Below are 24,397 nucleotides of genomic sequence, written 5' to 3'. Positions count from 1 at the left end.
GAACTGTCTGTCCAACAAATCAACGGCCTACCTAAAACATCACTGCGAGTCCTCCATCCCTTCCTGTATGCTCAGACAATAATCTGTCATCAGCGTAATAAAACATGCCCCTCACAGATCAATTTCACTTTGTTATTACATGGAAAAACGGCATAAATACTGTAATATCAAACCTAAATCGTAGGTAATCAGATGAGAGGCAGCAGGGGGAAATTATTTCTCTGTTTAACAAACAAGACAGTGACTGATGCAGATAATTATGCATATTTCTCTCTCTTGACATCACCGTCACATCTCATGTCATTTATCCTCCACGATCAGATGAGCTAAAGTAAAACTGCAGTCACTCAAGGTTATAGGTGCTGCATTGATGAAACAGATGGAGCTTACATCTGGACTATTTTATACTGCATACACCAGAGTAACAAAGAGGTATGGTCACAATGTCATTTAAAATTACAGCTGTCAACTGTATTAATGAACCCTGCAAATTGTTCAGACTTTCAGGACTCAGAAATTAATTTTACCTAGAAATGAACTTGAATTTTTAATGAGAAGGTTTAAAATGGAACACTATGGAGTAAAGATAGCAAGACGAGATGGTTTTCTGAACAAGCAGACTTGCATAGTCTTTAATAATCCAATGCAAAACATGATAACTTACAAATGCATTAGCAAAAACATCAGAATGTGGAAATATAACTTCTATACATTACATAAATTGCAATGCATCTTAGGTAAATAACCATGTGTGGTCATGACATTTGTGAATAGCCACTTGATGTTGTTAAAAAAAAGTCAAAAAAGACATTTCTGAATGACCCTGCAAAATGTTTGTAATTTTACCGCAACCTATAAGAATAACAGCTGTAATGTACAATATCACACACAATATGTAATACAATAATGCATTTCAATCATTAACTTATCCATTTAAAATCCTTCACTTTTTAAAAACATAGTTTCCTTATTTTCTGTTGTAATGCTACAAACTACAATAGACGTTTATAGGCTATTAAAACTTCTATAGCAACATACATAGTTCTATGGGTTATATATTTGTGCAACGAAAAGTTACAATATCTAAAAATGCATTGTAACAGTTGTCAGATGCATCATCGCATGGCCTGCTCTGGTTTAATTTGGCAGTGAAATGAATATCTCTAAAGGCTAACTGTATCAGAACCCTCTCAAAGGAAGAGATTTTATTCATTATACTAAGAGCTGTGAGCCTAAAAAAATCAAGCAATAACACACCAAATCAAGGGCATACCACAATAATATCCAACTGTTATTTAATTATTTAATAGTGGAATATTATTCAAATAATTTCTTATCAAATATATTTTTTATTTTCTATTTTTGTTCATCTTCAGACTTTGGCATTGCTTAGCAATATTATAGAATTTATTACCGATTTGATATATTGGCTACCTTACTTCACTAAAGTGTTATAATAATAAAAAGTTAAGTTACTTTACCTACTTACATTAATGTCAATCAGGCCGACAGAATACGAATGAGATTATTATTATTTTTTTAAAGTTGAGTTACTATACCTATTTACATTGTTGTCAGTCAGACTTGTTATGTTATCATAAGGCTTCGTACCTTGCTGTGTTGGCAAGCTGCATTATGAATGAGCAGTTGCTCCACTATAAGAGTTACTACAGTTTTAAAGGCTCAACTAATTGTAACCATGGCCATGAATTCTCTATTCCAGCTCAGATAAGCTTCATTGTGAATCTCCCAGTGTCCCCACCATCTCCACCTCCACCCATGGATGATCGTGGCACAAAGTCTATAGTGGCAGTGTGTTTAATCTGACCTTTGCTCTGACTCCAGAAGAACATAAACACAAAACAGATCGCCACAGAGCTGAGGAAAGAGAGAAATCCCATGGTGGTAGCAATGATGAGGGTTTTCGCATCAAACGGGTAAGGACTTGACACCCGTGCGGAGGAGTTGGTAGAAGGAGGTAATGAAGTTTCCATCCATCCCTCATCTGAGAAATATGACGCTGTGCGGTTTTGTGGAAGCCCCTCCACTTGCAGACTCATGGAGATGCTGTCGTTGCCTGCTGCATTAGATGCAGTACATAGATACGTTCCACTGTCCTGTACTTGGGTGTAACGCACCTCCAAACTCCCATTAGCAAGCACTCGTACTCTCCCGACAGAGCTAAGTGCAGTCTGCTGGGCTGACAGCCAAGTAATAGAAGGCGACGGATAGCCGTCTGCTTTGCAGTCAAACCGTACGCTCATGCCCTCCACAACACTCGCATCCTGCTGCTGGCGGTTCAGAATCTGCGCTTGTCTGCAAGTAAATATAACTGGGAGATCAGCTTCTGAAAAGTCACGAAATGCCTTCTTGTGCTGATTTAGAGGCGAACATGTGGGTTGGCGGCCATCGAAATCCAGCCGCCGCCGTCGTCGCATGACCCAGAGTAACCTGCAGTCACAAGCCAACGGGTTTCTGTCCAGCCTCAGTGTCTGCAAGTTCCCTACGGAGTGGAAGACGCTTTCTTCCAATGTGGACAGACGATTGAGGACACATTGAGCAGTCGAAATTGGACCAGACCCCTGAAGGCACCCGGCTCAATACGTAGCAGGTTCCCACCTACCAGGTGCAACTCTTGGAGCCGCAGAAGCTCCCCAAGAAGGTTGCCCTGTATGGAGGTGATGGGGTTGTAGGACAGGTCAAGGTACTGCAGGTAGGTGAGAGGACGCAGCGCAGCATAAGGTATGGCGCTGAGGTTGCAGTTGCTTAAAATTAAGGTGGTAAGGTTCAGGCCTACCAAGCTGTTGCTAGTTAGCGTCTCGAGAGAAGGCCAGTGGAGGATCTGCAAGGTGCGCAGCTGGTGCAGTCGGCGAAAGGCATTGTTGGGCAGGACGCTTATGGTTAGCTTGCGCAGACGCAGCTTGGTCAAGCTCTGAAGTTGCGACAGAGCCTCGGTGGGGATGGAGGTCAAATTGCTGCGGTCCACGTTCAACTCCTTCAGCGCCTGAAGCCCAACAAATGCCCGTTGCGAGATAAACACCAGGTCGTTTTCTCCTGCATCAAGCTGCTGTAAATTAATCATGTCCCGAAATGTGTAATCTAGAAAAACCAAGATCTCATTCTCGCTGATATCCAGATGTCGAAGGTTGGAGAGACCAGAGAAGACCCCAACCGGGAGGATCTTGAGACGGTTGTTCTTAATCCTCAAGTATCGCAGGTTCTTTAGCCCCTGAAATGTTTCAACCTCAATCATAGAGATTATGTTCTCACTTAGGTCCAGGTCCTCTAGCTTTGACAAGCTGGAGAACTGACGTCTGGCCAGTGTTTTCAGCTGGTTTCTTGAAAGATCTAAGCGTTTGGCATTGTTTGGTAACCCCTCAGGCACACCCGTCAGGTGTCTTGAGGAGCAGTTTACTTCCAAAGTGTCAGGGTAACAAGTGCATTTCTGCGGGCAGGTGAGGTCTGCAGCCGATAGGTTTATGCACCACAACAGCAGGACTGTCCATGCGCCCCACCAGCCACACAGATCCATGAACATCTTACCTCCTTCCTGCAAAAAAAATTAAAAATAAAATAAAAATAAAAAAATGGTCAATGATGTGTAAATATGAGGAAAAATCTTAAAAAAAATTAAAAGTAAACCTTGTTGAAAAAAACAGCATATTGCTGGTTAGGTATGTTTTGAAGCATGGTGGCTGGTCATGTGCTGGTCACTAGCTTCTGCTTAGGACCAGCTCATAACCAGCTTAAACCAGCTCAAACCAGCTGCCATGCTTCAAAACATACCTATCCAACATAAGCTGTTTTTATCAACAGGAACGTTCTTAGAAATGTAATCTTTGTATTCTTGTTAGTTTTGAAAAACTTGTCTGTTATTTTCAAGAAAAGTTTCAATTTACAATCTACAGTACATGTGGGTGCATTTTGTTTGACATTTGGCTTTATTTCCACCAAAATATTAAAATAAACTTGCAGGAAACAAAATAATGCTTCTCATAGAAGATGTTACTTTAAGTCATTGTATGCAATTGACCAATCACAATGCATGATGCACTTGACCAATCACAATGGAACTGTACTAAGTAGCACTAGGTATTAATCTACATATACAAAAAGCATTTTCTAGAGCTATAGATGTTTAATGACTGAATCAGAAGACAAGCTTAGTTGCTTTCCCCATAACTATTTTTTACATCTAATTTACCAAGGGACTGCTTACCAAGGTACTTTTGTGATGCCAGTTCTCATAACCAGATGTTTTCAGGTTGGTATGTTGGGTGCAGTGGTTGTTGAAGATACATTTAGTCACATTTAGACGTTCCACTTCCAAAAACCTAAAGCCAGAGAAAAGAGAAGAATCAGCAAAAAATGACTAATACTGTGTTATGATGATTTGTGCTTACAATCTCTTTAATCCTCTGCTTTTAGACAGACCGACTGATCCAGACACAACTGAAGTTGTAAAACAGCTTTTCATCCATTTCTGATGAAGGACGACAGTGGAATGTTCTAGACCTGTTGCCTGCGAGACTGTCATTTGAATGCACCGTCATAAGGTAAATAAAAATGACGAGACATGTGACAGCTGCGCACAGTAACATGCTTATTTCCCTTTCTACTGCTCTAGAGCATGTGATGTGAGAGGACAGGTGTGCAGGGCACTTTCACTACAGTCCAGCTTAACCTCATGTCGCAGGGTACAGGTGCACAGGCCTGGACAACAAATTAGGAATTACCCACCCAGCATGGACAGACGTTCAGTTTAATGGACAGAGCTGTGCCAAATTAGACATTCAACAGAACACAACACAACACTGGACTGCTCAATAATACATGCATGGAATCCTGTTTCCACCACAGAATAAAAAATATCAGAGGTACTTGTGACTTTATATACACATTTCTGACTTTTTTCTCACTATTCTGAGACAAGATATTAACTTGAAATTTTTTTGTGAGATATAAAATTACAATTACCTTTATTTTTTATTCTGTGGCAGAAAAAAAAAAAACAGAACTGCATAAAGTAAAATCAGAATTCTCAGGAAAAAGTCTGAATTTATCATTTATGTATGTATGCAGAAACTGCCTTCCATATAAATTAATTCAGCATACTCGTACTGAATCAAGAGTAAGATCTTAACATACATGCACTAAATTAAGAGTAAAACTGCACTAAAAAATTAACTATATAATATAATACAATATAATCTTACACAATTTGCACTGAACTTGTAATGTGATGGATTGAGATAAGAGATTGAGATTTGTTCTTTCAACAAGTGTCCTCAGTAATTTAGTCTGTTAAGATTTGTTTGTTCACTGAACGTTAAATGTTTCCTGCGTCTGCTGAAGTCAATGAGCAGCACAGGAATCTTTCATTTATCATTATCACACACAGTTTTTATTTATTGCTTGCCTCCGAAAGTCTGTTTCCTTCTTATTCAGAGAACATTTTGCATCATAAAGATGTTTTGATTTCATTAATTTTTTTAGGTAATTTTAGTCTCAACACTTCACACATAAACCTCAGTAATGGTGACAATTTAAAAAAACAGTTAAATTAAGCACAAAACTGAGCTTTAAATAAAACATTAGGAAGTAGCAGTGATGACAAAAACAACATCAGGATAAAACAAAAACCGCAAACCATGTGAAAACACTTATTTATTTTTTTTAGAAAATGCATCTCTAAATTATCACATTAGCAGACCTGTTTTGTAATACTTAAAAAACTACCCAAATTGAAGTTAAATTGCTTAATAAATCATAAGTTTACACTGAATTTATAAACATTTCCAGTAGTCCTTTAATGAATGAAACAAAATAGGTATAACTCCTACCTTGTCGTGACAAATTATCTCAATTAATGCAGTCCTGCATTACACCTCTCCCACTGCTTGCTTGCTTATTATAGCCTATTCACATGGGTCTGGGTTTCTCACTGTTTATACACAAAGCTTCTATTTTGAACTTGTTCCTGCTGAAACCACTTAAAATGAGGTTGACTTGTTTCCCCGTGTCCAGTGTCGTCCCCTGTCTCTACACAAAGGCCTTATACTGGCCAAATAAGCTGACTCATAATGCTGTATCTAGCGAAAGGAGAGAGAGAGTCAATCCTGGCTTGGCTGTTTTGACACCATATTGGTTTTCCACACAGCAGAGAGCCTGGCTTACACAAATTAAAGGTGCGAATCCCTCTCTGTCAACTTGTGAAAGACACAGATCAGCAGGTGTACGAGATCTGAACATGGAGGTGGCGAAACTCATGTTCTGTCTCTTGCTGCTGCCTATTACATTTTCACACTGTCTGACAACTAAGCTAATCTTAAATGAAAGGGGGGGGGGGGGGAAAGTAGTTTAAGTGATTTGATGTCATGAATCAAAATGTATATATAATATAAATTAAAAACGAAATACTATATATTACTATATGTTCTCAAAAATACTATATATATATATATATATATATATATATATATATATATTTATATTTTCATAATTTATACACTATCAAATATAATCATTAGTGTGATTATACAGTATGTTCTAATATTGAAATAAAAATAATATAATACAAAATATATTTTTTATACTCTTATTTATTTTAAACCACAAAAATGACTGTATGTATATGTAACTTTTTTGTTCATTAACTCTGTCAAATTAAAAATTTGTGTCCCAAAACTCAAGAAGATGCCTCTTAGTAAAACTTTTGCATAATCGGCTACCCCGACTGTCTACACACCAGCTTTGGCAATGCTCTTATCTAACAAACAACACTCTGCCAAACACTGAGTGTGCCCTTGTCGATCTGATGCAATGTCATCACAGTTAGCCGGCCTTCACTAAGCTGAACACACACACATTGTGTTGTTTTCTCATATTGGGCCTGACTTTCATACTTTCACATCAACAATCAAAACTCATCAGAGTCAGACAGGCTTCATTAGGTTACAGTAAATGACATGGACCTTTGCCAGGTACTATAAACAGGGGAGCAAAACCTTTCCTCTGCTGCTGTAGTTGTTCCCCTGACTCCATTAGAAAACCACAACACTTAAAGCCTCTGCAGTCTGACTCCAATTTGCACTTCACTGACTCCAGGCGTGCAAATGGGTTTATAACTGTGCTAAAAGAAGTACTATTGAGTTTTAACTGTGTATTTTTGTGCGAAAAAGGTCAGGAGAGGGACGTGCTGAGCAAACAGATGAGCGAATCCAGACGTTTTGAAATTAATATTTAACATTAGAGGATATTCACAAAATGCCAGTCAAACCCACAAGAGATTTTATTTTTATCCTTATCTTACACTAACCGTGTCTAAACTTGCAGCAACTCTTCAGTGACAATATCAGAGGTCTCTGACCTGCATATTTAGTGTGATCTCTAACCTCTAAGTGCATCCAGGGAATGTACTTCACCTGTCTCTTAGAGCCCATGCTATTCTCGTCCCAGCTGGGTGAAAACTGCCCAGAGCTGCTCTCCAATCTCCAATTAGAATTCCTCACATCAATTCTTCACAGCAACAATTGCAACTGAGTGAGAAGAGGCTGTTTATGGCTCCTGGCCCTCCACCCCCGCCATAGAATGCAGCCATGTGAATGAACGCAAGTATTAAAAGCTTTCTGAAACAGGTGTTGTTTAGCAATGGGAGATGATGACAGATCTTCTGGACATGGAGTATTTGTTCCCTTCGAGCTTGCCCGGGGAACGGAAAAATAAATATAACAGAGAAGGTGAGGTTCACACTTGGATGCACAGACCACAGATGCTTCCTCAAAGTGTTTGTATTTCAAACCCACAGTGAATTTACAAGACGCTTCTGCTCATCCTTCTGTAATCCGCCTTTTGCTGAAAGCCATGAGGATGGAGTTTAAAAACATCTCTGTTGTGTGCCTGCATGTGTACCACATAATACAAGCATTTATAGTCTCAGCTCCGGTTGATGTGTGACTGATTTTGCTGCTTTAGTCTAAAGGCGTGTGAGAGGAAGATAATCTGACAAGGGGGGCTACAGGCCTGTAACAATCAGTTTGTGCTGTAAACACTTCAGGCTGTAATACAGTATGTGTTTTGTGGGTTTGCACATTTTGCAGACACTTTATGCTTTTAATATCAGCTTATGCATTCCCTGGGAATCGACAGCAAACAACAGTGCTCAGTATTAAATGAATTATTAAATTATTGATTAAATTATGGGGTTTGTTTGGTAAATATTGAATATTTAAACATGAATTTGTTTTTACATTTAGATTACTCTTGCCGTCATCTAGCGATATTACTAATTTTATAAAATGTTTAAATGAAAACTTTTGCAAATCAGAAAATTAATATCTATTTTTTTATGCTGTTCATTATAATTTTTGTCCTAAATTCACTTGTAGCATATATTTATCACTTTTTTTAGCATATATTTAGTTAGACAAAACAGTACTGGATTTTAATACTGGACATTTATCTGTTACCAGCCAAAACATCAAAATTATTATCTTAAAGAAACCCAAAAGTGAAAATTTGCTGAAAATGTACCCTCAGGCCGAATCCACAATCCATAATAATGCTTTCTGTAAAGAAGTACGTTCCCCTATTGTCCTCTCGCATCAAAATCCACCAACATATTTGTTTAGAACTGTTTTCACTTACAGGGTTTGATCTGTGCATATTTCTCTCCCGATTCAGACGAGACAACATTTTTACTGGAGAAAGCAATATTATGAATAGAGGACTTATTTTTGCCAGAAGCTTGTGAAAGTTTGAAGATAAAAATGTCTTGATGGATTTTTTTTTTTATTATAAACACACAGCTTTTTCACTTCACAAGACATTAATTAATTGATTGACCGGATCATGTGGATTATTTGTGGATTATTGTGATGTTTTTATCAGCTGTTTGAACTCTCATTCTGACGGCGCCCATTCACTGCAGAGGATCCATTGGTGAGCACGTGATATAATACTAAATCTGTTCTGATGATAAATCTGCTACAGTTGCATGAACATTATTTAGTTTTGCGTAAGGAAGCAGAAATAAAAACTTTGTAAATTATAGACAAATATAATAAATTGCTGTAGGTATTGGTCAGAAAAGTATCTAAAATTTTGTATTTATGTTGTGTTATGTTTTTCTCAAACAAACAAATATGAATGTTCATGCTTCTTTGTTTTTCGTGATTATGTGGAGCAGCTGAGAGAGGTCACGCTAGGTTTACATCACAACAGTCTGAAGTACAGATTATGATAATTCAGCTTTGTGCTGGTCACTTTAGTCAGTGCATGTACATTGTATACCCCAAAGAGAATCAAATATAATGCAAAAGTTAAATATGTGTGGAAAAAAATGAACATGAGATCATCTCACATGTTCCTACTGCCTGCCAGAAGGCAGCACACATATGTCTATCAGTGTTTTAAGCTAACTTCAACAGAACTTTTCAAGGACACGCAAGTAAGTTCACCTCAGGCTAAACTTAATGCATTAATGTAACTGGGTCATTGCTCATGTGCTCAAGTTCATTGTTAATTTTAGGCATTTTTATGGACAACGGATGACAAACATTTGCATATATGCTGTATAATATAAACCTGTGAAACATGCAGCTGCAAAAGCGTTTGCAATTCAGTAAACATGCTGGTGGGACAGAGATAAATAGTTTGTGAAGGCCCGGATTCAGATTTCATTCCAGTGATGCACTTGTCTTGAAGCAGAGCATATAAATCAAGGCTGAGTCCATTGATTTTAGTGTTATTGTGGAGAGGTTACACATATGGATGTGGTTTAGTCTCATATGTCATCTGTGAAAAGCACAGAATCTGCTTCACCCATGTATGTATTAGACGTCCATAGATTTGAATCCATCAATTGAGGTTGCATCTCAGTCACGCTGACAGATTGCCTCCCATCCAGGGTCACAGATCCAGCTCTCAATGAAACCTGAAATCCTTACAGGAAAAACAGCTATTGCTTAGTTTTAAAAGATAGGTCTGGTCTATTGGGAAATTTCGCCAGTGAGACCTCTGTATCTGGCTGCGTGTTGTAATACAGGACACCCATTAGCAGGGTCATATGGTGCCCTGGATAGTTCAGTGTTTAAGCAGTCCTAAATAGGTCCGTTTTAGGGCAGCAGGATTACACAAAGAACCAGGATGATGCTCATAATGTGAGGCAGACATATCGGGGCCCCAAATCACAAATTTAGTCCTGCTGTGGTTTATTAAAAAGGCAAAACTTGTCAAAACAGGGCATCTGCACCTGTTCAGTGATATTAAACCCCGCTCCAAAATGACCTCATAGCAGCAGACCTCATAAATCACATGCCGATACATATCAGGGCGTGATGAGAATGTTGAGTGACCAAGCAAAACAAACCAGCGTTCAAGTAAGTGCTTTTACCACTCCGCCCCATCAACCGGTGATAAATCAGGCCCTGCTGTGCATGCATTACAACTCTTCTGATTAAAGTGCTCATCTGGACCGACCCCAAAGCTTGTGCTCTTTTAGCACTGGCTCGCGCGAGGCGCGACGGGAATTTACTGTGCTGCACATCACTGGCGGTGCGGGATGCTGTTTGAAATCTCATTAGAGAGAACTTGCACAGATTGATTAGTGCTAATTAAGACATCTATGACTGCCAGGCATCTCAAAAGCCTCAGTGACTGTGCGACCAAAGACAGAAAGCCGAACACAACTGGTGCGCACAGTGCGAGCTGACCACTGGGGTCTCGACTACTATTTTTAGTTGTATATTTGACTCCTGAAAGAAAGGCTATCAAAGTTATGTGCCTCATAGGACTGATCTGGCCCTGTCAAGTGGGCTTTAATAAACAATGCAACTATCTATCTATCTATCTATCTATCTATCTATCTATCTATCTATCTATCTATGAGTCAATGACTCTAATCAATGTTTTATCAGTTAGTCTGTCTATCAATCAAATAAAATGAATGAATCAACCAAAAAAATCGTCTATCATCTATCTATTTACTTTTCAATTCATACATCAATCTATCAATCTATCTATATGTTTATCTGTCTATCAAGCTAGTCAATGAGTCTAACCAATGCCTTATCAGTTAGTTTTCTAAACTATCTATCTATCTATCTATCTATGTATCTATCTATCTATCTATCTATCTATCTATCTATCTGTCTATCAAGCTAGTCAATGAGTCTAACCAATGCCTTATCAGTTGCTCTCTAAACTAAACTATCTATATATCTATATATCTATATATCTATCTATCTATCTATCTATCTATCTATCTATCTATCTATCTATCTATCAAGCTAGTCAATGAGTCTAGCCAATGCCTTATCAGTTGCTCTCTAAACTATCTATCTATCTATCTGGTTAAATCAATGCTTTCCTATTCCAGTTTTACAAACTAGCTGATATTTTTAAATATTTCAAAATATTTGAATCATATTTTTAAAAGTTTATAAAAGAAACAAACGTAAATACATAAAACATTCAAACTGAAAACGTAAATAAACAAACTTAATTGTTAAGATATAAACGAAATAAACTTTATTGTCTGTTTTTTCGCTAAAAAATATTTTAATATCTAGCCTACAACATATGTTTTGACATCCATGCCTGGTTGTGACAAAATTAGTTACTTCCAAATTAGTCGTAACCCTAAAAAACTCCAAACAAACATTGTTTTGAAAATAGCCTGCATAAAATATCGCAACAAAAAACACAAAGCGGAACTCACCCGCTTCCCCTCACGATATCTGCATGGCAGCGATATCATAGCTCTCCAAGTCTCTGTCCATCTCGGTTCGCAGTTCCTCACTTCTGCACAATGTCCTCCAACATCGTGCTCAGAAAGACGACGAGCATGTCTTGAGACAAGACCCGAATGTTTTTAATCGCTTTGCTCCTTCATTAATTCCTTCTGTCTACGACACATCCCTCCAGGGTCTTGTAGGATAATTGTAACCTTAATTTAGGTTGGCTGTTCTCCGCACTGACGCTCCTCTGCACTCGCTCCTCTAACTTCCAGCTCCCACCTGCCCGTTTCAGTACGAGTGAACATCCCAACCCCAGCGGTTTTAGTGAGCAGATCGGTGTTTACTGGTCTATTCAGCAGAGCTGATGAAGGATAACACCTCGTGAGGGCACTCTGAGAGAATGATAGATATTTGCGCGGCTTGGCCAAATCTCCGGATTTAGGTAAAACAGCAGATGGTTGCCTGAGTGAGACTCGTGGCTTGTAGATGGCAGAAAACATCTCATTGGACACATGTTTGCTTCGGTCGATTTATACGATACAAAGACTCACTGTGTTAAACTAAATGTGACTTTTTGTGGTAAACTGGTTTTAATTGCATTGTATTTGTCGAAAAGAGAACGGCCTATACTAAACTTAATTATATTTTTTTAAATTGAATTTAAGGTAAAAGGCTGTGGCTGGCTGTCAGAACTTTATCGTAACAATACGGTGACAATATTAAACGAGTTACGGAACGGCACAGAATTAGCCATAAAAAAGTCATAAAAAATCTCATGAATATTTCCACATGAATAATATACGATTCTGACTTGTAGCCTATACCTAAAATAAGCTATAATATATTGATAATACTCTTAAGTATTACAATAGCCTACTATACAAGTATTATCTTGTTAAATAGGCCTACTATTTTTTTGCACATTATTTCAGTATTTTGAGATAATTCATTGTTTTCACTTTCAAATCTATCTATCTAAATACATTGGCATTGTTTTTGTAGTATTATTATTATTTTTTGTTAACAATTTTTGTTAATTTATTTATTTATTTTACAGCATCGGCTAATACAGTGCAATTAAGACTGTGATAAATCACTATTTGATTTTCATGAGGCTTTGAGTCAGATGTACAGGCCTGCAACCAAATCTGACCATGGTCAGATCTCCCAGGAATACTGCAGGACAAAAATAGCTTTTATTAAATAATATTTAAGAACTGTAGCCATTTGCCTTGATTTTAAAATATGCAAAGTTTCACCATCTGTAAAGAGATAACAATGTTATATAACTTGTGTTAAACATCTCTGTGGTTAATCAGACTGTGGCAGCTACTTTAGCCCTCATGCCAGGATGAAAAAGCCACACAATCACTAACATTCACACTACATATATTCTTAAATAACTTCAGTGACTTTTAATGGGCATCACACAACATTAACCAGCACTATTAATGTAAAAAAATAAATAATAATAATAAAAAATATATATATATATATATTATTCTCTTTTTGTGTGAGGAGGACAGATATTGCACCCAATGAACCATAAGTGTTAATTCTGGCCCCATTGTACAAATGAATAACAGAGGTGTGATATTTAGTCTCAAAAACAATGAATCAGGCAAGTCATGCCTAGACACTGCATCCATTTGCTCACAATCATCATAAGGATGTTCCCTAATGGATTTAGATATATTGCCACATGCTTGTTTACTTCTGTTACAACCCGTTGGTAGAGCAAGTCAAATGGAAACAGAGATACCTGCACTGGAGTAGCACACTTTAGTGGTTTGGGAGAACAGTGACACCCTCCACATTGCCTGTAGGATTTTAATTAAATCTGGCCACTAGAGGGAAAACATTTCAAATGAAGGAAGGGACTGAGAGCAGAAACGTCTCTAATATAGGAAACATTCACCTTTATCCTCATTTAATAGCTTTAAACTTCATGAAAGTAATACATCACAACAAGACTGGCCTATTTTGCCAAACCCTTTGTCTTTTCATCGTACTGCAGTCTAGTTACCAGTGATATCATATAATATCAAGTATTAATATAATATAATATAATATCTTTATTTATTTATGCAAAAAAAAATCTAAAATCTGAGATAAAAGACTGGAGCTGAATGCCTATGTGTGTTGCTGTGTTGCCCATTTTTGTTTCAGAAACTATTTGTCCTTGCATGTTTGCATATTCAGCTTAAGCTAGCAATTCTTAAAATATCTTTGAATGTACCATATGTACCTATCTTTAGATATTTATGTGTATATTTAGCCTTAAAATATTTAAACTTTGTCCATTAATCTATATTAAATATTAAATTATAACCACAGATGTAGCCTTTGTATATAATGCATTATAAAGGGTTATTAAAGGGTATAATGCATTATAATTATTCATAATGTGCATCGTAATATATCTTGTCGTCAATAATTAAAACCCAATTTAATATGCATAGGGTAACAATGAATTGATAAGTGTTATAATGTATTAACTGTAGTTACAATTATTCACGTGATTGTACAATGCATTATAAGGTGCCTTACAAGGCATAATTAATGCATTAAAACATTTTTTATAATGCATTATATATAAAGGCTTTAAGTAAAGTGTACCGTTTTCTCTTTTTTCTAAAATGTCTTCTGCAGAGCTTGGTCTTGGTATAAAGCCAGGAACTGGGATTATTTGCTTTTAGTTTTTTTTCCTTCCATGTTGTAAACAAAGCCTTACTGCTGTTTGTTGTACATTTAAAAAGGATTGTCAAAGGATGTTTATCTCGTATCCCAGCACAACCTTCTGAAATCTACTACATCATTCCCAGCTGAATATTTCTCTCTCTCTCTCTCTATTTTTCTGTGTATACACTGACATAACAATCTCTTGACCTGCCTTTATAAATGCCGTACTGACCTTGGCTTAGAGTAAGACGGTCTGCACACTGATTTGTATTGGTCAAATCCTGCCATCACAAACCCTCAGATCCCTGTGCACGTGGCAGATGGGACAGTTTTGAAATTGTGAATGTGCACTTGCTCTTCAAAGACTGGTTGTCACACTGCAATAATGTATATTTTGCCAGGCCTCTGTGTCTCAACCCTAATCCCCAGCATGTGGACATCTGTGCATCAATGATGGTGGCACTGGGAAAACAGAAACAAGCTCATGTGATGCGATTTATGAATGGAGTGCCTCTGCTTCAGCACTTTTTACTCATAATATAATATAATTAAAATATAGAATATAATATTAAGCTTTGAAAATCCTAAAAATATGAATTAAAAACTCCTATTAAAAAGTTAAATTAAAATATTTGCCCATATGGAATCGCATGCAAATATTTGCTCATGGAATCACGATGAAATCCCAGAATGCATCTCATGAGGCTGGTTGAAAGAAATCCAGAGTGTTAAGCTCATTTAATAGTCTTGATTTGTTAAACATCTTATAGTCACCTGCCATTTGTGTTAATTTATAGTATTGATTTACTATTTCATGTGAAAAATAGGTATTTAAGTGTGTCCAGACTAGGTAGTGTTTAGGAAATATACAATAGTGCCCAAAAAAGGGAAGTTTGATGCATGGCTATGTAGCTCTCAGTCTGAACAATAAACTGTAAAAAAAAAAAACACTTTGAATCAAAAGTCTCGTGACAGTCATGGGAGCAGACATATGACTGTAGCAAGGCATTCTGGGTTTCTTCAGTTTTGTGGTTAGACTGGAATGTAAAGTAACAGGAAACAGATGTAGAGTTTGCTGCTAACAGCTAGCTGAGTAAAGGAGGAGGGTTTTTTTTTTTTTTTTTTTGCTGTGTAATGTGACTGAACATTTGTCATGCTGGAGCTATTTAAATTTATATTAATACAACAATAATGTATTTAAATTAACACCTGATATTTCATATTTAATCAGGTTCATATGATTGCATTGCAGTGTTTTGTGTTTATTTGAGCATTTGTTTGTAGTGTTAATTCTTTGTTTATTGTACAAAAAAATTTCACAAAAATGTAATTGTGTTCACACCGACAGTATCACTCACAAATTTTTAAAAGCGATATATAAGGCATAATCTTTAATGCTGTAGCAAAAACACACTTGAACACACACACACACACACACACAATGCTGCTTCTGATCAGGATCAGATGAACGATAAAAAAGCCAAAAGTTTTCTAAAGCATGAATGAGCAGGTGTGTATTACCAAAAAATGCTTCAATCATTTAATGTATCCGGTCAAAGTCAATCCTTCCTTTTAGGTATTGCAGTTTAATATGTAATAATATCAAATTAATTCCAATGAACATTGTGTTTTACTGAGAAACTGCAGTAAATGAGATGCACAGTAAGTATCTGAAGTATCTTGCTACACTGAAAAAAAAAGTTATTTTTACTGGGGTGTTATTTTATTGAATAGTTTGTACATTTGGTGAATAATGTGCAATAGATTGAAATTAATAGCAAATGTGTTCCACAAACAATTTGTGCAAATCTGGCTAATCCAACCCCAGTTTTTAAGATGAATACATTTGGGACACACTGTTTTTTTTTTTGTTTGTTTCCCATAAACAAAACTGAATACATTCTTAAATTTAGTCTTCTCATGCTTGTCACCATGTCAGCAGGCTGCGCTGCTTTTGGCCTGTGATATTTATGGGTTTGCTTGTATGTTTGTGAGTAATCTGCACATAGCATGAACACCTAACACTAGGGGACTTTCCTCGACATACATTTATATCTTAGTGCTGACCGCATGCCTATACAGTAGACATCATGGGACAATTTTCACATAGACATCATGCAGTGACACACTGCACAGGGAACTCAGGTTGTTGACTAACAAGCGGAAGCGTTCATGACAAGCTAACATGGCCCTAGGAGAACGAAGCTTAGAAAGAGATTTATCGATACCATCAAAACAGTGGAGTTTGAAGTCATATGTCCTTTATTTATGCCAGCAAAAACAGCTGAAAATGTGAGCTGATGAATGTACAGAAGGTTACAGTCTCCAAGATAAGAAAATGTGCATCACTTAATTGCATCCGTCCTTTTGCAGGATCACAACAAAAAAATTCCCTGAAAAGCTGGGTGGACTGTTTCTTTTCTTAGTGTGACTAAGACCATCTAGCCTGCTTAAAAGTTTAAATGCTAATGAGAATCAATGGCAAGAATCAAAAACTGCTGTCAGTAAGCAATTCCCAAGACTTTAGAGAGAATTTAATCAGTTTTGGAGCATAAAGGAAAAGCTGCAGCAAATGCATTATGTAAAACTAATGGTTGTTATGTAAAAAATAATGGACGCATAGGAACTGCTACTGCCTGCAAATTTGCTTTCCTGGCAACTGTATATGCAAATGATTTCACATCATTTAAAGCTGAAAATATTATAAGGTATCTCTAAAATATTATCATTTCTGTTGTTGGTAGTGGCTTTAGTACATTTAATTTTCATTTCAAATACAAATCTCTTTCCACGACCTTGGTATAGGACACAAACTATTCCCAACTTCCCACTTTTCCTAAATCTGTAACCTGACTCCTGACATCATCGCTCTGAGCTGGTGTTTAAACGATTCCAGATGAAGCAGGTCTTCCTCCTTTTCCCGCAACACTTCCTCAAAACTTCAGCATATAAAGAGGTCGTCCACTAACCCAGTTTCATACCAGCATTCATCTTTTGTTCTGAACTTCTGGAAATCATCCAGGTAACCGAGGTTCCTCATCCGCACCGTTTTTCTTTTTAACTCGTCTGAAATTGTTTGCATTGTTTATATGTAAAGTGTGGTAAAAGGCTGTTTTAATACCTGTAAAAAAAAAAAAGTAGGCTATGAAAATTCGAAACATTTTTAGTTGTGGGTGCAGCTTTGTTGCAATCACTTTCGCTTTCTTTTAATTCTTCACGAAACCGTTAACAAGTTTTGAAAAATATAATAACACGGTAACTTTCTTCTAGCTCATTTCAGAAATCACCACTTAATCCTTATTTCTCTGAACTGACTGAATAAGTTTGACTGCGGTGAAGTTTCACTCGTTTTTGTTTGTGGTTTACAGTTAACACGCCGAGTACGTTGCAAGAGCGCCGCTGGCGTGCTGTAGTTTACTGTGTGGTTTTACACCTCTGACTGTAGGTCTGTTTATCAGGGCATAATGTATGCGTTTGGTGGAATTACCCTACTCGTGGTGGTGTGGTGTGGACTAGCTCACACTCTGGAGAATCTCACACTGGATGAGGCATGGGAAAGCTGGAAACTCACCCACAGGAGGGAGTACAATGGCCTGGTGAGTAACAGCCTATGAAGACAATACAACATTTGTTTCCTTAGGGTGTCAAAAGAGTTAATTAACTAGATTGGGTTAGTGTTTTAATGAAAAAGACACCTGTTTCTCCCTTCTCTGGGAAAAAAAGCTTGTATTTTTATGACTACATTGATTGGAAAGTACTGGCTAAGTCCCTTTCTAAGAGGGCTGTGTTTTTACATGCACTGCAGCTCAGTATATAAAAAAGAAGAGAAAATCTTACTGCCTTAGGATCTTTATAGAGTTTTAAGTAATAGGTGCAAATTCCACCTAAATCCTGACTTTAAGGTGCCATGCATTATAAAGATTAGATGCATTAAAAATAGTTCAACTAAAAGATGAAAATGTGCTGACAATTTACTCACCCATAGGCCATCCAAGACGTAGATGAGTTTGTTTGTTCATTGAAAGAGATTTGGAGAAATTTAGCATTACATCATTTCCTCATCAATGGATCCCCTGCAGTCAATGGGTGCCATCAGAATGAGTTTATACAGCTGATAAAAACATTACAATAATCATCATGACTCCAGTACAACAATTAACTCTTTGTGAAGCAAAAAAATCCATCAAGATATTCAAGATATACTTCAAACCGTTGCTTCTGGATAAAATACTAGTCCTCTATTATTCTAATTATTATAAAGTTCAGGGTCATGTAATGTATCATCATCTGGTGGTTTATATATAGTTTGAGAACCAAGCACTTGAACCAAGTGTTTACATGTGTGTTTTTTGGTGAACAGGATGAAGAGTCTATTCGAAGGGCGATTTGGGAGAAGAACATGCTGTTTATTGAAGCCCATAACAAAGAGTACGAACTGGGGATTCATACCTATAATTTGGGCATGAACCATTTTGGAGATATGGTAAGTGCCCTAATTCAATCTGCTAATATTTTGCTACTGTAAAATGTTTAATGCATTGTTTTACAAACATTTGCCAGTCTTATATGTTGGAAAACATCTGCATAAGTGTGATCCTGCCCCTTTAAGTTTAAGATGTCACAATCTTGTTAAACCTGTTTGCAGAGATGTGACAACCGCAATGTTCCATCAACAACATATGTATTAGGCATGTTTACGGAAACTAGATCCGACTTGATTTTTGAGGTTTAATCAGCTATTTGAATCAAGTTTTTGTCTAATGCTTGTCTCTCTGCAGACACTAGAAGAAGTGGCAGAGAAAGTCATGGGACTTCAAATGCCCATGTACCGGGACCCAACTAACACATATTTGCCTGATGACACGGTGGAGAAGTTGCCCAAATCAATTGACTACCGTAAAATGGGATACGTCACTTCTGTCAAGAACCAAGTGAGGAAATAACAAAATATTTCCATAATATTTCCTCATTCTGAGAAACTCTCACACAATCAACCCTATCCTCATCCTCAAGTGCTTTCACACACTTTTCCACAGAATGAGGGTTATCATCTAACTATGATCCATATAATCTGTTGTTTCAAGCAAACTATAGTTATCACTGTACTTAAGCGCCATCGAGTGGTCAAAAAGATTATTTCTCCACCAGTATACAAGTGTTTTAGGTTGTCTTCAGTGTTTTTTGTCTCTCGCTCTCCTCAGGGTTCATGCGGCTCATGCTGGGCCTTTAGCTCTGTTGGGGCTTTGGAAGGTCAGCTGAAGAAGACCAAAGGTCAGCTGGTGGACCTCAGTCCTCAGAACCTGGTGGACTGTGTGACTGACAATGATGGATGTGGTGGAGGATATATGACAAATGCCTTCAGATACGTCAGAGACAACCAAGGCATTGATTCAGAGGAGAGCTACCCCTATGTTGGAACGGTAAGAGTCAGCCTTATACTAAATGACTCAGAAGGCAAAATGTTTTTGTGTGTGTGTTGCTAAACAACAGCATTTTTTTTTTTTTTCAATGATTCATTTGTTATTTGGTTAAAATGCAAATTAGGTTTTTCCATTGCTTTGGCACTAGATGCATTCAATGACTATGCCTTTCAAATTACACTATTATTACTGTTTTTAGATCACTGTTTTGTGAGTGACAAAGTGTGCTTGTTAGGTGACAACTTTTGCTACTCTTATGTAAGAATGACTTGATTTGAGACACATATGAAGTATTTTGGTTGTTTTAGTGCATTTTGGATGTGCAAAGCTGCCAGCTGGTAAGGCGATCTGCATGGAGAAAAAGTGAACTAAGTTTTGAGAAATGTGTCCTAGTAAATGAAAAAAAATCAAGACAATCACGTTTTTTCATCTCACAACTTCCCCTGCAGGACCAGCGGTGTGCCTACAACAGCTCAGCGAGAGCAACCACTTGTAAAGGGTATAAAGAGATTCCTGAGGGTAATGAGAGGGCACTGACTTCCGCCGTGGCAAAGGTGGGACCTGTTTCAGTTGGTATAGATGCCATGCAGTCCACCTTCCTGTACTACAAAAGCGGTACTTAACATATCTTTACATCATCTACAAAGTGTTTTGTTGTTGTTGTTCTGCTGAAATGTTTATAGTGAAGGATAAGACTAAAATCTGGAACCCTACTATGTCCAAAATTCATTTCTAGGTGTGTACTATGATCCCAACTGCAACAAGGATGATGTCAACCATGCAGTTCTAGCTGTTGGCTACGGAGCCACACCGAAAGGGAAAAAGTACTGGATTGTGAAGAACAGGTAAGGAAAATATGCTGGAAGCAGAGCGCAGCATTGTTAAAATAATAAAATAATTTGAATAAAAACATAATGATAAAAAGGAACAATTAATTAAAATGTTACTAAATTAATATGTTAATAAAAAGTACATGGAAATGAAAAACAATACATTTAAAAAAAAAAAATTCCATGTTGTCATATTCAGCATGTAATAGTGTAAAATTCTCCTAATTCATTTGTTTTTTTGTTTCTGTTCTTGAAGTTGGGGTGAAGATTGGGGGAAGAAGGGGTATGTCCTGATGGCTCGTAACCGTAACAATGCATGTGGCATTGCCAGCCTGGCCAGTTACCCTGTCATGTGAGAGCTGGAAGTAGGGAGCTCACATTGGACCAAACTTTTCTGCTGCTGACCAATAACAAAAGGGACTCGATCACTATCAGTGTGCTCCAACATTAAATAATGATTGGGGAAACGCTCTAAAAGATACAGTTGATTTGAATACCACAAGGTTAAGTGTATTTTCCTCTTGTGTCTTAGATGTCTTGTTCTTAATCCTATCAGTTTGTGCAGTTGAAACTCATATTTGAAATTCATAAGGGAAATTTTCATATTGTGTATACAGTCTGTTCATTTTTTTTATTTTTTTATTCCCCTGGTGGGATCTGATCTTTGAAACACTTGTTTTATGATGTTTTGATTATAGATTACCAAGGTTTTTTTGTGACGATATTAAATGAAATGTTTAATTTAGAGTACATCATATTTGGGTAACAGTATCTTAAAGTCATTTTCATACATGTTTTACTTCAATGAGGCTTAATCAGATGTTTATCACACTAACACAGTTAATACCAAGTCAATATCACTCCTCTGTACAGAAATGTTACATATAATAAATGACATTCAGAGAATAAAATATCAATGCCAAACCATCTTTATTTCAAATTCAGAGAACTTGTCCTTAAACCATGGTATCTGTACGACGTACCTGTGGGTATGAAGACTGTTTTAGGTTAGTTGAGGTGGAAGAGAAAGCATCAGATCCTTTATTTTGGGAAGTTGAAACCAAGAGAAGTCAAGAAAAGAAACAACATACTGAACTAAAAACTAAACTGTGTAAGTCTGGGCTGTTTAAACAAAAGTCATGACAGTTATGTGTTCAGTGGTATGAAATCATATGACTATAACTGAACCACTTCCCCATTCCCAGATGAATGACCCAGCTTTACCCTTTTTTTTTTCTTCTTGTATCTTGTACCCATATCTTCACATTCAATAACTGTCAATTAAAATCTCTGAACTTAGACTTCACATCAATATTACACTCAAAAATAAACAACGTTACCTTAAAGTTATGTTTTACAAATGCAAATGTCAAGTGCTGATAAAAATTGAACTGATTTGTTATATATTTTATTACATACTCACTTAATTTTGTGATGTACAAATAACAAGAAAGTACACTGCAAATGTAAACATATGTAAAAAGAAACAAAGTAGTAATTGTGAGAAATAATTACAAAATTGAAGATGATGAATAAAAACTTCAGCTATGCATTCATTAGCCACTATTAGTGCTAATGAGATGCCTGGCCTGGTACAAATTACATTTATATATTTATTTAGTATTTTATTTCACATTTATTTTACTTCACATTTTCCCAACAGTAATTCAGTCACAACTATGTCTAAAATAGTTTGTCTAGATACAATTGTACAATGTGCAGTGCCAGTGCCTCATTTTCGAGTGTTTAACAGAGGCATTAACTGACATTTATCGATTAAATAAGAATTTATTTCAGAAAGCTTTGCATGGTGTGAAATGTAACATGACTATTTAAAATGGTCAATGCTGAACACTCTCGGTTCTGCATGTTTGTTTTGTACTTCCTGAATGACTGAAAGCTGTAGTAAATGTTCCACAGAGTTTTTGTTACAAAATATAACCAAAGACCACATCAGGGTGACATGAACTGATGGATGTTCTGGAAACACAATATTCAGAATCCACAAAATTCTCTTTTCTGAGAGACAAAAGATAATTATAATTTATCACTCAGCATGACCTGTAAAGTTCTAATATTAACTACGAATTTCCCTACATTTAATCATTTTAAATGCAGCTATATTATTTCAGTCAAAATCAGCACCAGCTCAGCACAAATATTTGTCAAATCATGATGATGACTCATTTTATAAGTGAACAGCAAATGCTTCATGAATGGAAAAATTAGGTCATGCTACCAATTGTTCCAGTTCCGCTGTGGTTACCTGGCCTTTATAACTTTTGCCCAATGGTAAGAAATGTCATTCTAAGCGCAACATGTTCATTTAAGGCCTAAACCTTGTGGCATATTCACTCTCAAAGCCAGATACCAGACCAGCAGGTGTTTTATATGTCATGTGCTTGCCTGCTTGAGTAGTGTTTAACCACATGATTTCCTGTTTCCTGTATGCTTTCATATATCATGTAATAAATTGTAATTGTGGGTGTAGGTCTCCCATATCAAGTTAAGTATTATATATTTTTGTCTAAAATGAAAAATAGTTGCTGTGCATCGCTTGAGGAATATCTTCCTCCGGTGTTTAATATTAATTCCGCTAGATGGCGATCCAAACACAAGATATGAGAAAGGACGTAGACAAGAAACGTTTTCGTTTTCCGATCCGTGTGAAACTCAGAACCTAGTGCCTACGTAGACAGCTTCGTGAAATGGTTTTGTATTTCCACTAATCGTAAATGGCATCTGTCTTTAACAGTTCAGTTAGCAGGTCAGCTGTGAGCTGCTACTGGTATTTTCTTTACAGTCACAGAGTAACTTCGCTGGAAAACCCCTTAAAAACTAAGCTGTAATTTTTTTTTTTTTTTTTTTTTGAACAATATCAATTTACAAAACTAGGCTATAATTAATCAAAGCCTCGGACACATTTTTAGGTTCCTGCAATTTGCCATGTATCTTACTATTGCATATAATTGTTTGTAATATTAATACTAGTATAGGCATATTTATTTTTATATTTTATCATTTGATTAATTGACATAGGCTATTTAATAATACATACTTATAGCCTGTTGTATTAATCAAAACTTTACATGGAGTGATTTTATTTACCACATTGATTAGGCCTACATTTTAGTTTTTAATTACATTTTTATTTGATTACATTAAATATAGGCTAAATATTTTTTATGTAACAGGGCGAAGCAAAATGTAAGCAAGACATCTGTGCTATATCACAATAAACAGAGATTAGCACGTGATGGAACAAAATAAAAGCAAAGGAACCAGGAACTCACAGACGTTGATCATCACCTCCTCCACAGACCCCCAGAAGTGCAGCTTAAAGAGAGTGCAGAGGTGAGACGAGACAAGACATGGACTCGGACTCTTTTTTGTTTTGTTGTCGTTCACATTCATGTGTTTAATCTTTTGTATCATTTGTCGGGTTTTCCTCCCAAAAAGTTTCTCTTTCGGTTTTAATTCAGGTGGTGATTGGTTTTATGACAACATTTCCTCAAAGCGATTTAAAAGGTTTCCAGTGCTTTATTACTTGTCTGTAGTAACTTTGGGTTTAAAGTGAAAACTCTCAAAAAAAAACTTTAATTGTCGCGCGCGTGTGTGTCGCGGAATGAAGGATCAGGTGAAGTCGATCAAACACCAGTTAGTTTAATTTCCGTTTCTTCCGTATTCTATGTGTAGCCTACTTTTGTTCGGTTTGAGTGGTTAACCT

General features: G+C 36.7%; 2 protein-coding genes across 3 annotated transcripts; one reads left to right on the top strand and one right to left on the bottom strand.

The window, feature by feature from the left end:
* Positions 1–600: 600 nt before the first annotated feature.
* On the bottom strand, positions 601–12,245 carry lingo4b (leucine rich repeat and Ig domain containing 4b). The gene is given in 4 exon segments (XM_058745966.1): positions 601–2,548; positions 2,551–3,550; positions 4,220–4,334; positions 11,720–12,245. Coding segments are annotated over 2 exon segments (1,812 nt in total). The 5' UTR covers positions 3,539–3,550; positions 4,220–4,334; positions 11,720–12,245; the 3' UTR covers positions 601–1,724.
* A 5,040-nt stretch (positions 12,246–17,285) lies between these two features.
* ctsk (cathepsin K) lies at positions 17,286–21,597 on the top strand. 2 transcript variants are annotated; one of them, XM_058745967.1, is made up of 8 exons: positions 17,286–17,442; positions 17,879–18,016; positions 18,781–18,903; positions 19,199–19,351; positions 19,622–19,840; positions 20,290–20,455; positions 20,577–20,685; positions 20,927–21,597. In XM_058745967.1, the coding sequence occupies exons 2-8, from the start codon at positions 17,885–17,887 to the stop codon at positions 21,024–21,026; spliced, it is 1,002 nt and encodes a 333-aa protein (XP_058601950.1). In that variant the 5' UTR covers positions 17,286–17,442; positions 17,879–17,884; the 3' UTR covers positions 21,027–21,597. The 2 variants fall into 2 exon arrangements, with proteins under 2 accessions (XP_058601950.1, XP_058601951.1); XM_058745968.1 differs by having other exon boundaries at positions 17,866–18,016.
* The last annotated feature ends 2,800 nt before the right edge of the window (positions 21,598–24,397 follow it).

The sequence above is a fragment of the Onychostoma macrolepis genome, chromosome 16 (assembly GCF_012432095.1).
Source record: "Onychostoma macrolepis isolate SWU-2019 chromosome 16, ASM1243209v1, whole genome shotgun sequence".
NCBI lineage: Eukaryota > Metazoa > Chordata > Actinopteri > Cypriniformes > Cyprinidae > Onychostoma > Onychostoma macrolepis.
The sequence above is the reverse complement of the archived record's forward strand: the minus strand, read 5'-3'. Positions and strand labels throughout refer to the sequence as shown.